This window comes from Pipistrellus hanaki (genome assembly GCF_964339955.1).
Source record: "Pipistrellus hanaki genome assembly, chromosome: 8".
NCBI classification, from domain to species: Eukaryota; Metazoa; Chordata; class Mammalia; order Chiroptera; family Vespertilionidae; genus Pipistrellus; species Pipistrellus hanaki.
Window position 1 is genome coordinate 85,752,468 of NC_140510.1, and position 15,368 is coordinate 85,767,835.

The window sequence follows — 15,368 nt, forward strand, 5'->3', positions numbered from 1 at the left end:
CACTGTCACCCCTGTGCGCACTCTCAAACAGGGGAAGCGCGTTGTTTCATAACCAAGTTTTCAGTATAAAACAAGCAACCAGGATGAATTCTCTAATCCAATAGTAAATTTTAATGTAAACTTTTATGTTTATTAAATACGATTTTGAATATTAACCAAAATAGACTCTTTATGCAATACGAAACTTAATGCTCGTTCAGTACAATACTCCTGACTTTCACGCCCCACAACTAAGTGAAAAGCAGGGTGTACGGCACAGGTAGATTATGTGACTAAGTGACAGCTGCCCCTGCCCGTGTACCCGCCCTGGGACCCCGGACAGCGAGCTGACATCGCTCCTCCGGAGAGGCCACCCCCTCCTGCCGGGACGCCTGCTGGGAAGGGTGGTTTAAAAATGACCTGATTGCTGAGAGTACGTAGCTGTCCTCCCCGTCCATGCATAGCAGTTCTGAAGGGGCACCTGGATCTGCCGTGATCAGACGCGATCACCGAACAGGATGGCAGCTCCCAGCGCCCTGTCCGGAGTCTGGCGGACTCCTGTCACTCCGTCAGTAAGAAGGGCGTGGCGTTGCCTGGCTGGGCACGTGGCGTTGTTGCCATCAGGCCGCTGGCTCCGCACAGTCCCCGGAAGGAGCACCTCCGTTTCCCCTGTCACTGAGCTCTGTGCCTCCGTGGCGCGGGCGCTGTTCGGTGCCTCTCAGGCTGCTGGTCAGCACAGTCCTGTGGGCGGGCCTCCCGTCATCATCACCTTCCACAGCGGAGACAGCCCCGCCAGGGAGCCACCGCGCTGGGCGCTGCTGGGGAGGAGGCCACAGCTCTGCTCGGCCCGGTGCCCTGCCAGCCCCTGCCCCCTGTGAGCCCGGGCCCCGATGCCCTGCCAGCCCCTCCCCCCTGTGAGCCCGGGCCCCGATGCCCTGCCAGCCCCCCCCCCCCCCTGCGAGCCCGGCCCGGTGCCCTGCCAGCCCTCCCCCCTGCAAGCCCGGGCCCCGATGCCCTGCCAGCCCCTCCCCCCTGTGAGCCCGGGCCCCGATGCCCTGCCAGCCCCTCCCCCCTGTGAGCCCGGGCCCCGATGCCCTGCCAGCCCCTCCCCTGCGAGCCCGGCCCCGGAGCCCTGCCAGCCTCCCCCCTGCGAGCCCGGGCCCGGTGCCCTGCCAGGCCTCACTGTTGTTGTTCTTCGTTTGACGCTGGCTTTTCTGAAATGCGTGGGCAGACGCCCGTCCTCACCAGCTGTGTTGTTTCCGTCTAGGTGACCGGCATCCGCGGGCGGCCCGGACCCTCAGTAAGTCCTTCCCTCGGCGCTCGGGGCCGGGGCTCTGGAAGGGCCTGAGCCTCTTATGGGGCTTTTGTCACAAAAAGGCGTCAATGCACAGCGAGGGCGCGTGGTGGCTCACACCGTTTTCCTCCAGCACCTTCCAGCGAGGCCCCCCTGCAGCGGGAGGACACGCGGGGGCCACGGGAGGGACACGCGGGGGCCACAGGAGGGACATGTGGGGGCCATGGGAGGACACGCGGGGGCCACGGGAGGACATGCGGGGGCCACGGGAGGGACATGCAGGGGCCACAGGATGGACACGCAGGGCCACCGGACTCTGTGGTTGTGGCACCTGCTCTTTCTCCCAGTCAGCGCCCCTCTCGCCGCGTGAAGGCAGACAGCCACGGTGACGCCGCTGGTGTCCGGCTGACCCCCCCACTGGGATCAGGGCGCCCTTGTGCTCCCCAGGCCCTGGCTGCCTCTTCCCGTCGTGAGGCACCGGGTTCCCAGCGCAGGGCGATCTCACCCGCCAGCCTTTCAAACGAGCGTCTGCGGCCGTGTCTGCTGATGGCGTAACCCCTGTCTCTGCTCCAGGGCCCCCCAGGCTCGCAGGGACCCCGAGGAGACCGCGGCCCCAAAGGAAAGCCGGTGAGTTGACCGGGGCCCTTGGAGTGGGTGCTGGGTGGGGAGCCTCAGGACCCCGTTCTCTGCAGCAGGAGCGGCGGCTCTGTCCCACCTCCCCCCCATCAGGGTGACGCCCAGGCCAGTCCGGAGGGACTGGGCCCCTGCCCCGGAGGAGGAGGCCACAGGCCAATGAGCACGCTGTCCTCGGCGGGCACAGCGGCAGGTCCGGTCCTCGGGGAGGCCGCGGTGGAAGGGAGCGGGCTCTGGGGGTATGGGACCGCTCTGTGCTTCCCGAGCTGTAGCTCAGGGCGAACACGGCCAGGAGCGGGGCGCCCCGATGAGAAGAGCCAGGCTCCCGGTCTGTGGCCGCCACAGGGCACCGGCTGCAGAAGGAAACTAATGGAGGACAGTTCCTCTCACGTGGGCGGAGAGTGAGTTCACTTCACAGGCAGCTTCTGCCTCTGCATGGAGAGGAGAGGGCCGCAGGGCCATCGGGGGGGAGGGCCGAACAGCCAGCAGGTCCTTTACCGAATGCAGGGACGCCCTAAGTGTGAACAGTCCATCCCTGCCTGTGAGGGGAACAGGACTCTCGTACGGCTGTGCCAGCTGTTCCCCCGCTCCCCATCGCCATCCGAGGACGGCAGCTCTCTCTCTCTCACCCACCGGAGCTCCCGTCTCCATATAGAGAATGGCAGGATTCATTACTGATTGCTGTCATTATCTCACGTTTCAATTCCAAAAGTCTGCGCTTTTATTTTTCTGTCAAATGCTATGTCCTAAAATTTAATCCTTTCAAAATATGTGTTTATCCACGGCCACACGGGAGGAATGGAGGAGCAGGTGAGCAGCCAGCAGCCTTGACTATGTAAATGAGAGAAAAGACATTTCGCTGGGAGCGCTGCCACCCTGTTCTCATTTAAAAAAAAAAAAATTATTGATTTTTTTACAGAGAGGAAGAGAGAGGGATAGTTAGAAACATCGATGAGAGAATCATCAATCAGCTGCCTCTTGCACTCCCCCCACTGGGGATGTGCCTGCAACCAAGGTACATGCCCTTGACCGGAATCGAACCCGGGACCCTTCAGTCCGCAGACCTACGCTCTATCCACGGAGCCACACCGGTTCCGGCCCTGTTCTCAGTTTTGATAGCGCGTTACGTTTTCCTTGATGAATGTGGGAAGTGGAAGGTAGCACCTGCTCCTCCCGCCGGAGGGGTGCGGAGGCGTTTGTAGACGCGGGGGCAGCGGGCCCGGGAGCGGCTGGCCGGACGGGGGGCGGGACGCTGGGCGCCGTGACCTCCAGCCCCGGCTCACGCTGTGCTCTGACCGTCCCCCGGGGGGGCTTCCCACGTGGTCAGCGCTCGGGGTCTGTCCAGGCTGCAGGGACAGAGGTGGGTGGACGGAGGGTGGAGGGCAGGGGTCATGGAGAAAACATGGTGTACCATGTGCTTATAACCCGGAGTCCTCAGTCGGGGTGGAAATCGCTATGGAAATAGGGTTGCCCTTCCAGAGTTCCGCTAGGATTTATGAATCTGCTCTTCACTCCTCTTCCTTCTCTTCTCTTCTCCTTTCCTCCCCTCGCCTTCCCTTCTCTCCCCTCCACTTCCTTCCCTTCCCTGCTCTTCTCAACTCAGTGTGTGATGAGCCTATTTCCCATCTTCATTAGGCCTGAAACAGTCACTGCGAATTGTGTGGGTATGTGTGTGTGTGTGTGTGTGTGTGTGTGTGTCAGTGTGTGCGTGCGTGGGTGTCTGTGTGTGTGTGTGGTGTGTGTGATGTGCGTGTGTGTGTGTGTTTGTGTATGGTGTGTGTGACGTGTGTGAGTGTGTGTGTCTCTGTGTGTGTATGTGTGTGTGTCAGTGTGGGTGTCTCTGTGTGTGAGTGTATGCGAGAGTGTGAGTGTGCATGTGTATGCATGTGTATGTGAATGTGTGTATGTGTGTGTATATGTGTGTGTGAGTGCGCGTGCGTGTGCGTGTGTGAGTGCATGTCTATGTGTGTGAGTGTGTGTGTATATGTGTGTGTGAGTGTGTGTGGGTGCGTGTGTTAGTGTGTGAGTGTATGTGTGCATGTCTGTGTGTGTGAGTGTATGTGTGTGTGAGTGTGTGTGTGTGAGTGTGTGTGTGTGAGTGTGTGAGTGTATGTGTATGTGTGTGTGAGTGTATGCTTGCATGTCTATGTGTATGTGTGTATGTGTGTATATATGTGTGTGAGTGTGTACATATGTGTGAGTGTATGTTTGCATGTCTGTGTATGCGTGTGTATGCATGCGTGTATATATGAGTGAGTGTGTGTGTGTGTGTGTGTGTGTGTGTGTATGTGAGAGAAAGCGTGAGGAGCTACTCATTTGGAATAAGCAGGCCCACCTGGCAGTGCCCACGTACGGGCAGCAGTGGGTGACTGTCGAGCAGCCGCCTCCTTAGAGAGAAGCAGACGGCGTGCCGCGGTGTTTGCCGGTCCCGGTGTCAGCGCTCCGCCGGGGCTGTGTCACGGCGTTGGCGCGCTGCACCACTGCGCCGGGAGAGTGTGCCCCAGGCCCACAGTGTGCGGGGCTGCTTCCCTGGACCAAAGCCGCGGCCGGCCCCACGTGGGGTGGTGCTCCCTCATAAGTCCCCCCCCACATCCACGCCGCCACAGCCCGGCCTCCGCGGGCCGCTCTCCGCCTGTTCCTCCGCTGTGGGCAGAGGCTCCGGTAGGGTGATGGTGGCACCGCTGACTCTGCCCACCAGGTCCCCCTGCCTCGCACATGTGCCACGAGCATCACTGGGTGGTGTCCGGGCCCGGGAGGCAGAGTGGAGGAGCACGCTGGGGTGGAGGTGCTCCCAGGGCCTTCCTGGCTAGCCCGCCACCACGAGGGCCTCACCCCGGTCCTCAGTCTCCAGCGCGGTCCCAGTGACGGCCCGGGGATGGGCCACTGGCCGCCTGTCAGGCCCGGCAGCGGATGGGTGCTGAGTACCATTGCACATGCCATTGCACACCTGCAGGTTTGCGTAAATCTGCCAGGCGGGGGCTACCCCGGCTCTCAGCCTCACAGGCGGGCATTTGCGTGTCTGTCACACCGCTGACCGGCAGAGTTAACCAGATTCAGTCAGCTCTCCTCTCTGCTGGAGGCCGTCGGGAGGGCGCCCCCTGGTGGCTTACTTGGTGCTGCAGGTCGCTTCCTGGGAGAGGGACCCTGGTGGGGGAGGGGGGTAGGGGAGGGGGACTCTGAAGAGAACGTTAACTTTGCTATGAATGTCTGTGACTCCCTCGCTGGGGAATGTGGACGTATCTGTGTTTAGTTCATTCCCAAGTTACAGCTTTTGTTTCAATGGTTATATCAATAAACACGATCATGTACAGTTATCATATTTTCCTTATTTTCTCTTATAATCTTGCTTGGTGTGTTCACTGCGCTGTGGGTAGTGTTTCTGAGCTGTGGCCTCACTCTGTCTGCCGGCTCACCCTGGCTGTTTAGGGAGACGCCACGGGAATGCAGGGTGCGCCGTGAGGTCTGTGAGCAGCGGGCTGTCTTCCGAGCGGCTCTGAGACGTGGCTGTTCACCCCGGAGGCCTGGGGTGGGGTCCCCCCTCTGGGCAGTGCCGCCCAGACCCCTCTGGACTCCCACCCACCCCGCAGCTCTTGGCCCTGTCTTTAGAATCCGCATTGAGAGGAGACACGGTGTGGGCTCATGTTTGCACAGAACAGGAACCGGTACCCAGTGAGCAAGTTCACATGTCAGACTCCTCAGCTCCACGCCGAGCTGTGCGGGCCGACGCGCCTCTGTCTGCGCGGCCACGGCCAGCACACGGCCGGCTCATGTGAGACCCACACACCCGCACTTCAGTCACCCCGAGAGCCGGCGAAACCAGCCCCTCACGCCTGTCACGGGAGGAGTCAGGGGCTTAGGAGTCAGAAAAGGTTCGATTTTTAAAAGATGAGGATAGTTTCCCAAGAAAATACCTCTCAAAATGCCACTTGTTCTGGCTGAGTTATGGACTTCTGTTTGAATGGAGACCTTGGCTTGTTGCCCACTCTTCCAGGAGGCAAACATGCCCACGGAGTGTCTGCGTATGTCACAGATGGACCAGCATATGGCCATTCATTTAAAGCAACAGCTGAAACCGGTTTGGCTCAGTGGATACAGCACCGGCCTGCGGACTGAAAGGTCCCGGGTTCGATTCCGGTCAAGGGCATGTACTTCGATTGTGGGCACATACCCAGTAGGGGGTGTGCAGGAGGCAGCTGATCGATGATTCTCTCTCCTCGATGTTTCTAACTCTCTATCCCGCTCTCTTCCTCTCTGTAAAAAAATCAATAAAATATATTAAAAAAACAACAACAAGCAACAGCACCTCCTCCACCAGGAGGTCTGCAGTGGCAGCTGGCACAGAGCTGACTCTCTCGGCCTGTTTCCCCAGGGTCCGCGCGGTCCTCAGGGCATCGATGGAGAGCCAGGCGTTCCCGGCCAGCCCGGCCCCCCGGGGCCCCCCGGACACCCGTCCCACCCGGGACCCGATGGCATCAGCAGGGTGAGTAGGAGGCACCACTGGTGTTTTGCTCACGTAGTGCGCTCTTATCTGTCGCTGTGACTTGAAACTGTGCTGGTTCCGCTGTTGGCCCTGGGCCGTCAGAGCCCCCACGGGGGCAGTGCGCTGCGAACAGGATGGAGCTGAGTCCACAGGGAGCGGCTGGGATCGCAAAGCAGCTTTTTTAAAAGTGCCGCCTCAGGGCGGTCTGCAGGCCGGCTGGGGCTCTGGGCTCTGGGTGGGGAACGTTGTCTTCTGCGGACCCTGGAGGGCCACGAGCATGGGCCCCTGAAAGGAGAAGGGCTCCGAGGGCGAGGGTGGGGGGGGGGGTCTGTGTGACTCCACGCCCAGGGCGGATGGCAGGACGCCGGGATGCCTGTGACAGGGCCCCTGAGTGACCTAACTCTCCCCGACCGTGTCCCAGCCCGGCGCTCCATCGGAGCACAGTCAGACCAGGCGCCTTTCCTCACCCGCCTCTGAGCTCTCAGTGGGGACGTGGGGACGGGTGAGCAGGGTGCACGGCCGAACACGGGGACACACGGGCCCCTGGGACAGGATTCCTGGTTAGCAGCAGCTCCTACGTGCGTTTTGGAACTGACTTGTAGAAGCAATGGCCAACCTATGTTTTCGAACAATTCACACCTTCTCTTCGAGCTACAACCTGGAGAGGAGTGGGCCTTCAGACACGTGTGCGGACGACTTGGTCAGCTGGGTTCGCGGAGCATTTAGATAGGGAAGGGAGAGGGTGACACTGTTGCCGGTTCTCAAAACATTCTGGAATCCCACTCAGAGGATTATGGACGTTTTATTAACGGACATACGTGCCGTGTAAAGCTCACCGGGCCTGAGCAGGAGGGGGGATCCCAGCTGAGCCCTGCCGTCCGACGTGGAATCGAGTCTTTCAAAGCTTCTCTCAGGGCCCTGGCGATGTGGCCTGCCCGACCCCGGGAAGAAGCCCTGGGAAGAACTGGCACAGAGGTTACCGCTGAGATGGGTTGGCTGTTGCAGCTTACCAATGGGCCGTGCCTATCAGGTCGCAGGCGATAGCTCATTGAGACTGCACGGCCTGAGGGGCTGTGGGGCCCGGTCCATCGGAAACGCAGCCAGGGAGGACCCGCTGGGACCTTCCTCTGGCTCAGAGCGGCCGTTTCCGGCGGTTCTGGAAGCCGGGCTGCGGGGTCCGCGTTCCCTGCGGGTGGGCGGCGGCCTGACCACGTTCCCGTTCCTCCGCAGCCGTTCTCCGCGCAGATGGCCGGGCTGGACGACAAGGCCGGGCTCGGGAGCCAGATGGGGCTGATGCCGGGCTCCGTGGTGAGTGCGATGGGACCAGTGAGGAAGCCCCTGGGGAGGGGCGCCCGCTGTGAGGGGGGGGGTCTCCCCACTCAACCTCCCGAGCCCCGCAGGCTGCCGGACCACCTGCCGGCCTGGAGAGCCGGGCCGTTCTCAGCTCTGCACGGTGCTTGTGGACATGGATAAGGGACTGTCCGTGTGTTTCACTTATTATTTAAAGAAAACAAGGGATTTTAAAACACGTAACCATCTGCGGGCACATCCCCGGTGGAGGGATGCGCAGGAGGCAGCTGATCGATGTTTCTCTCTCATCGGTGTTTCTAACTCTCTATCCCTCTCTCTTCTTCTCTGTAAAAAATCAATACCATATACTTAAAACAAAACAAACAAAACAAAAAACAGGTGACCACCAATACCATTTAAAAGCGCCCCTTTTAAATAAGCACAGCAGCCGCTAGAGGATGGTGCTGTTGGATACGGTGACCTGGCAGAATGGTGGGACCAGTTCACCAGTTTTGGTCTAAATGCTCCCCAGCTGCCTCACCGGCCCTGGGGCGCCCTGCCGGGACCCGCGGACCGATGCTCCCGTCCGCCAGGCAGCCCTCTCCCCGCAGGAGGCAGGCCCTCGCACCCACGAGGGAGGACTTTTGAGACCCGCTCTGCGGGGCCTTTTTGCTCAGGACGTAACTCTGAGCATCCGGCTTGGCAGGATTTCAGGCGGTCAGGGCGAAGCCAGGCCTCACAGACCCCGCGTCCCCTCCTCCTCTCGGCCAGCACCGTCCTCCCGCAGCATCAGGACCACCGGAGCAGAGGGAGAGGTTTCAGTCAGCGCAGTACGGTCTCACTCAGTGACTATCTTGGGATCATTTTCTGAAATAATGCGGTTTTCATCCATTGGACGTTTAAATAGCATGTGCATTTGTTTTTGTAACGAAACTTTTATTTTCTTACTAGCTATCAATCCGATCAATTCAAAACAAAAAAACAAATTAGTTTTTACTGTAAGAACAAACTTGATTTTGATTTCACTGATTTTACTTTTTAAAACGTGCCATTTAAGAAGTTGCATAGACATTAATTAACCAATTTTTAAAAAAATTGCAGTCCCTTTTCTTCCCTGGGGTATGGCTCTGGGTGACGCGGCGCCCACTGCGGCTGAAGCACTGGGCGGGGGGGGTGTGGGGGCGGGGGTGTGGGGGGTGGGGGTGTGTGTGGGGGGTGGGGGTGTGTGTGGGGGGTGGGGGTGTGTGTGGGGGTGGGGGTGTGTGGGGGTGGGGGTGTGTGTGGGGGGTGGGGGTGTGTGGGGGCGGGGGGTGTGTGGGGGTGGGGGTGTGGGGGCGGGGGGTGTGTGGGGGCGGGGGTGTGGGGGGTGGGGTGTGTGTGGGGGGTGGGGGTGTGTGTGGGGGTGGGGGTGTGTGGGGGTGGGGGTGTGTGTGGGGGGTGGGGGTGTGTGGGGGCGGGGGGTGTGTGGGGGTGGGGGTGTGGGGGGCGGGGGGTGTGTGGGGGCGGGGGTGTGGGGGGTGGGGTGTGTGTGGGGGGTGGGGGTGTGTGTGGGGGTGGGGGTGTGTGGGGGTGGGGGTGTGTGTGGGGGGTGGGGGTGTGTGGGGGCGGGGGGTGTGTGGGGGTGGGGGTGTGGGGGGCGGGGGGTGTGTGGGGGCGGGGGTGTGGGGGGTGGGTGTGTGTGTGGGGGGTGGGGGGTGTGTTGGGGGTGGGGTGTGTGTGGGGGGTGGGGGTGTGGGGGGCGGGGTGTGTGTGGGGGCGGGGGTGTGTGGGGGTTGGGGGTGTGTGGGGGGTGGGGGTGTGTGTGGGGGCGGGGGGGTGTGTGGGGGGTGGGGGTGTGTGGGGATGGGGTGTGTGGGGGGGCGGGGGTGTGTTGGGGGCGGGGTGTGTGTGGGGGCGGGGGGTGTGTGGGGATGGGGTGTGTGGGGGGGCGGGGGTGTGTTGGGGGCGGGGTGTGTGTGTGGGCGGGGGGTGTGTGGGGGCGGGGGTGTTGGGGGCGGGGGTGTGTTGGGGTGGGGGTGTGTTGGGGATGGGGGGTGTGTGTGGGGGGGCGGGGGGTGTGTGGGGATGGGGGGTGTTGGGGGCGGGGGTGTGTGGGGGCGGGGGGAGCGCTCTGCCGGCGGGACCCCCCTCGGATGCTCCTGTGACCACCGCCCTCAGCCGCAGCGCTCTGGCCCCCGCGGGCCGCAGGCGGGCCCTCCGTCTCTCTCCGGACACCCACAGTGCAGGGGGCGCCCGGGCCCGGCTCCGGCTGCTGGACCCGCCGCGTTCCTGAGGGCGCGGACGGGGTGCCTCATCCCGCCGTCCAGGCGTCCCTGGTCCAGGCTCGGAAGCAGCGCCATGGTTTTTAAATGTTTGACCTGCTTGTCACGAAGCGCCTGTAACTTCTCCTCCCTTGTCTTTAAGGGTCCTGTCGGCCCCCGGGGACCTCAAGGGCTCCAAGGGCAGCAAGTAAGTCTTTTATCCTTAAATTCCACCCCAGCACAAAGCGAGGCCTCTGGCAGGACTGCCGGCGGCCTTGACAGTGCATGTGTGACCCTCACTTCCAATGGGTAGAGCTCAGCTACTTCTCACTCCTCAGAGACATGTGCAGCATGGCTGAAAGCTGTGGCTGGGGGAAAAGTAGAAGGAAGACCAGGAGGAGGAGGAGGAGGAGGAGGAGGAGGAGGAGGAGGAGGAGGAGGAGGAGGAGGAGAAGGAGAAGGAGGAGGAGGAGGAGGAGGAGAAGGAGGAGGAGGAGGAAGAGGAGGAGAAGGAAGGAGAGGAGAAGGAGGAGAAGGAAGAGGAGGAGAAGGAGGAAGAAGAGGAGAAAGAAAGAGAGAAGGAGAGGGAGAAGGAAGAGGAGGAGGAGGAAGAAGGAAGGAAGGAAGGAAAAAGGGGAGAAGAAGGGAAGGAAGGAAGGAGATAACTCCATTGACTGAACACTGCCGCACAGTCTAGGTTCTCATAGGCATTAATAGTCTGAGGAGCTGTGAAGCCCAAGGAAGCAGGTGCTGCCCTGCTGTCGCTTTACAGACCAGCATCCTCACCGAGCGCTGGGCAGAGCAGAAACCCGCCAAGGCCCCGTGGCAGAGCAGGGTCGGGCTCTGCCTGCGGTCTGTCCGTGAACGGTCACGCGCTCCGTTCTCCATTTCAGGGTGGCGTTGGCCCCTCAGGACCTCCCGGGGAGCCTGGAGAGCCCGGGCCGATGGTAAGTGTCAGCCGGCCGCGGGCCCAGGAGCGCGGACCCACCGCTCAGTGTGCCCCAGTCACTCCCTTCACCGCCCTCACTGCCGCAGCCGGAGCCCCCGGCGGGGCCTGCGTGAGGGGGCGCCCCGTGTCCCGGGCAGAGGACGCAGGTTCGGGAACTCTGGACGTGGTCAGCCAGCAGTGCTGAGGCGTGTGCGTCTGGGACATGGAACGTGTTCCTGCTGGGCACATATCTGAGGGACACAACGGAACACTGAGAATATTGATGACGCTGCTTTCTGTGTCTTTATTTGCCTCCACAACACTTGGCTGGCATCGTCGGTGGGCGCAGGTGCCTGTGGGTAACCTTCTCCGTCTGCTTCTGTTTTGCTTTAGGGTCCAATTGGTGCGCGCGGACCAGAGGGCCCTCCTGGGAAACCCGGCGAAGATGTAGGTGACTTGGCTCCTCTGCTTTGCGGTGCGGAGGGGGGCAGGGAGGAGCAGTGTCACCGTGAATGTCACTCGTCTTTCCCCTCTTCGTCCCCCTCGTCCAGCCTCCATTCGTGTTAGTCAGGGAGGGCTCGGGGGAGAATTTCCCAAAACCTAAGCGTGCGCGTCCTCTGCTGGAGCTGTCCGGAGCCTCCCTGCCCTGCATCCCCCAGGGTCTCCCTCAGGGCCCCCGGGGCCTCCGTGCTGATGGCAGAGCCATCTTATTAGTCCCCGCGGAGTGGGTGCAAATGCCTCAGTAGGGCAGCGTCAGCATTGCTCTCCGATGCTGAAACATGATCCCTTCAGTGGGATTTTTAATGGAAGTTAAGGCTCGACTTCAGATTTTAACATTCGAAACTCGATCTGAGGACAGGAGGCAGCGGCAGCTCTGCTTTTCTGGATTCCTTCCTTAGTTGTGCCAAAGTTGAGGCTAAAATTATGGCGAGGCCGAGTGACACTAACCTGAGCACATATTTCCCCATCATGTGTCATGTGATTTAAACAGATCACACTGGAATTGGCCATAGGGAAAATGTCTCTGGCAGCTCTTAATATCTATACTAATTAATAGAAGAATAAGATGCAAATTGACCTTACCTTTGTGACACCCACCAGCCAATCAGGAGTGACTATGCAAATTAACTCAATAACAAGAAAAGAAATGGCAAGCAGTGTTTTAAGAAACACCGTTTAATTCAGTGCCGCATGCACGTCTCCGTATGATGTAAACTCGCATGTTCATGAAGTGCTGAGCTAAGGCAGACCAGCGTTCGGGTGCCATTTCTCCTGGGCACATGAGTGGCACGTCACAGCTGAGGTCGGAGGGGATGGCCGTTGGACGCAGGGCTCAGGGTTTGTGCCTGGGGGGGCACTGGGCACCGTCTTTCTAAAGAAGATGTTCCGTCTGCGATTGCTCTGTCACCCGTCCCCGAGGAGGACATCTAATCCGCTTCGCTTCTCTGCTTCCCCCCAAGGGCGAGGCCGGGAGGAACGGGAACCCTGGAGAAGTGGGATTCTCCGGATCTCCGGTGAGTCTGTACCTGGTGACACAGCGACAGCGAGAGGCCTCAGACATGGACACGCCCCTGAGCGTGCCTCTCCTGCCACCGCCTGTCCATCCCCGGGGTGGGCTCTCTTCTGTCCCCGCGGAGGGGCGTTCCGCCGGGATAGGGGCGTGTCACGTCCCACTGTGCGTGCGCAGGCCAACGACCTGCCCAAAACGGGAGGCCTGGTCCCGCCAGGATGGTCTCCAAACCGAATACCACGTGTTCACACGAGGCACACACCACGGCACCTCAGTCCCGGGGTCACTCTTTATCTCTGCATTTCTGTTCTGTGTCCGTCACACGCTGGGAACAGCAGCTGGAGAGAGGACTCCCTGCTGCCCGCAGGAGCTGGGACACGGGCTGTGGGCGGACGGCCTGTGCGGCTCCCTCAGACCCTCCCGTTGGCTGGAATCCTTGCCTGGCGTTCGGGCCTAAAGCCTCCTGAGAGGATGCACCGATTGCCGCCGTCCAGCACAGCTGCCCTCTCCCAGACTCCATCCCAGTACAGGCCCGGCCCCCTTCCGGGATGGAGGGTCTGCACAGGGTGGCTGCCCTCTGCCCCGCTCCATCCTGGCACGGCCTGGCCCCCTCCCAGGATGCAGGGTCTGCTCCGTGGCCGCTCTCTGACCCGCCCACCCGGCTGTCCTCACACACGTTGTTCTGCTGGGCCCGCCCTCGAGGTGCTGCCCAGGCAGTGGGGACGGTGAGGGAATGATAAGCAAGCACCCTGCCCTTGACCTTCTCCTTGTGCCACGTCCCCTAGCCCAGTGGTTGGCAAACTCACCAGTCCACAGAGCCAAACAGCAACAGCACGAAGACGGACATTTCTTTGGAGAGCCACATTTTTTAAGCTTAAACTTCTTCTAACGCCACTTCTTCAACATAGACTCGCCCAGGTCGTGGTATTTTGTGTAAGAGCCACACTCAAGGGGCCAAAGAGCCGCATGTGGCTCTCGAGCCGCAGTTTGCCAACCACAGGCCTAGCCTGACGCGGCCGCCCACCCAGTTGATTTGTGTCATTTCCAAATGTTTCCCCGCTCAGTGCATCCGGCGGGGCTGAGCTCCCGCCAACGGACCTGCTGACGGGGCGCGGTTCAGTCCTGGGATTTTTAAAAACAACGAGTGCTGATCTTTCAGGGCAGTGTATAGAGCTCCGGGGGCTCTTCGGTTTCGGTGTAAACCCAGTTCCCAGCTGCTGCTCCCCCCACCTCCTCCTGTGCCGGAATGCCAGCGCGGACACAGGGGGCTCAGGCAGGAGCACGGACGTGCGTCGGCCTCCCTGCCCCGCGGCCCCTCCCGCGCCCGTGCGGGGTCCTCACCGGGCCCCAGAGGCGCCCGCGGTGGGAGCCAGGCTGCGAGGGCGCGAGGACAGCCCGGGTCAGCGGGGAGGGCTTGCTGGGCCGCACATCTGGCCGCCCCTGTCCGAGGAGGACGCACTCACGGGGACGCCTGGCCACAGACCGGCCCCTGGAGCTCGGGGTGACTGGAGCAGCCAAGGGGGCTCAGAGCTCCCCGGGGTCAGGGGGTGTGGACTGCGGGGTCAGGGGGGGAGGGACTGCGTTTCCTGCTCGGATGGAGGAGGAGGACCCCAGCCAGGGCCGCCTTCCAGCGGAAACACATCCGGGGAGTTCTGACAGAAGGGATTCCTGGGCGGGGCTGGGTCAGAGAGGAATGAAAGGAACTTGTGTTCTTCAGAGAGCAGCGGTTTGATGTGTCCTGACTGTGATCACCCCCCCTCCCCATCCCCCCCCCCCCCACACACACACACAATGCTACAGAAGCCCTTGCCACAATCCAGAGGGATTATTGCTCTGCCCTCATCATACAAAGTTCACTTATTGAGTCAGTTGTGCACGGATTTGCATAACAGTGAGTGAAGGCTGTCACACAAACAGATGGATGTTGCTCTGTGTGAGAGGGTGCTGGCCTAGGAGACCTTCTTAGAAGAAGTATGAAGCCACTTCTTACTGCTGCTGTTTAGTTCATGACTGGGCATTGGATGCCCACGGCAGGCATAAGGCCTGGTGCCAGGGACACGCAGATTAATACTGATCACTGGTCTTTGATGACACCGAGCTGTGCTATCTATCGCCTGCTCGGTCGGCTGCTGGCAGGGGCGACGGCTTCAAGTCAGAGTCCAGTTAACACTGGCAGCAGCCAGCGCCTGAGCCACTGGGCCTTACCTGTTTAAGAGTGTCAGAGGGGAAGGTCTCAGGCATAGTTTCAAAATAGTCCTGCCATTGGCATTTAATTTTTTGTTTGATTTTCCTTTTTTAAGAAAAAATTGATATGCTTAGGTAAAGGATGCCTACAATGAACAGAAATGAAGAAATGACATAACCAGCCTATTCTTTCTGTATTTGTTCACTTCCCTTCCTGGTGGACATTTTATTTCCTTGGCTAGTTTCTCAATCACCAACCCACCAGCTTCTTTCTATCATATTACTTTAAAATACTTTCTCTTTATTCATTTTACTGTGATCTTTCTTATATCCCACTCTCGATATTTAAAAGGTAAGGAAAAGTAAACGCATTTATTCTTTTGCCCCCAAGGAGCGCATATCCGGAAGAAAATCACAGTTTCCTTAAGTTTTCCTCCCGATTTCCTTCCCATCACTGACTGAGCTGGGCCAGACACTAGATATGTAACGTTGGCTATTTTGTTGTTGGTTTTTGGTTGTTTTATTAATAACACAGTGACAGCCAAAACCGGTTTGGCTCAGTGGATGGAGTGTCGGTCTGCGGACTCAAGGGTCCCAGGTTCAATTCCGGTCAAGGGCATGTACATTGGTTGCGGGGAACATCCCCGGTGGGGGTTGTGCAGGAGGCAGCTGGTCGATGTTTCTCTCTCATTGGTGTTTCTAGCTCTCTATTCCTCTCTCTTCCTCTCTGTGAAAAATCAATAAAATATATATTTTTAAAAATAACACAGTGACATAATTTGAAATCTTGGAAACGTCATCAGGTCAGTCCCTGGCATTAATCATGTCTC

At 59.9% G+C, this 15,368-nt stretch overlaps 1 protein-coding gene across 2 annotated transcripts in view; it reads left to right on the top strand.

Annotated features, from left to right (window-relative positions):
• COL5A2 (collagen type V alpha 2 chain) overlaps positions 1-15,368 on the top strand; it is a 113,350-nt gene that overhangs the window by 58,754 nt on the left and 39,228 nt on the right. For both annotated transcript variants that reach the window (XM_084892407.1, XM_084892408.1), the window contains exons 5-12: positions 1,247-1,279; positions 1,847-1,900; positions 6,276-6,386; positions 7,617-7,694; positions 10,080-10,124; positions 10,810-10,863; positions 11,238-11,291; positions 12,305-12,358. In XM_084892407.1, the coding sequence (XP_084748533.1) occupies positions 1,247-1,279; positions 1,847-1,900; positions 6,276-6,386; positions 7,617-7,694; positions 10,080-10,124; positions 10,810-10,863; positions 11,238-11,291; positions 12,305-12,358 (483 nt within the window). The remainder of the gene's footprint in view (positions 1-1,246; positions 1,280-1,846; positions 1,901-6,275; positions 6,387-7,616; positions 7,695-10,079; positions 10,125-10,809; positions 10,864-11,237; positions 11,292-12,304; positions 12,359-15,368) is intronic.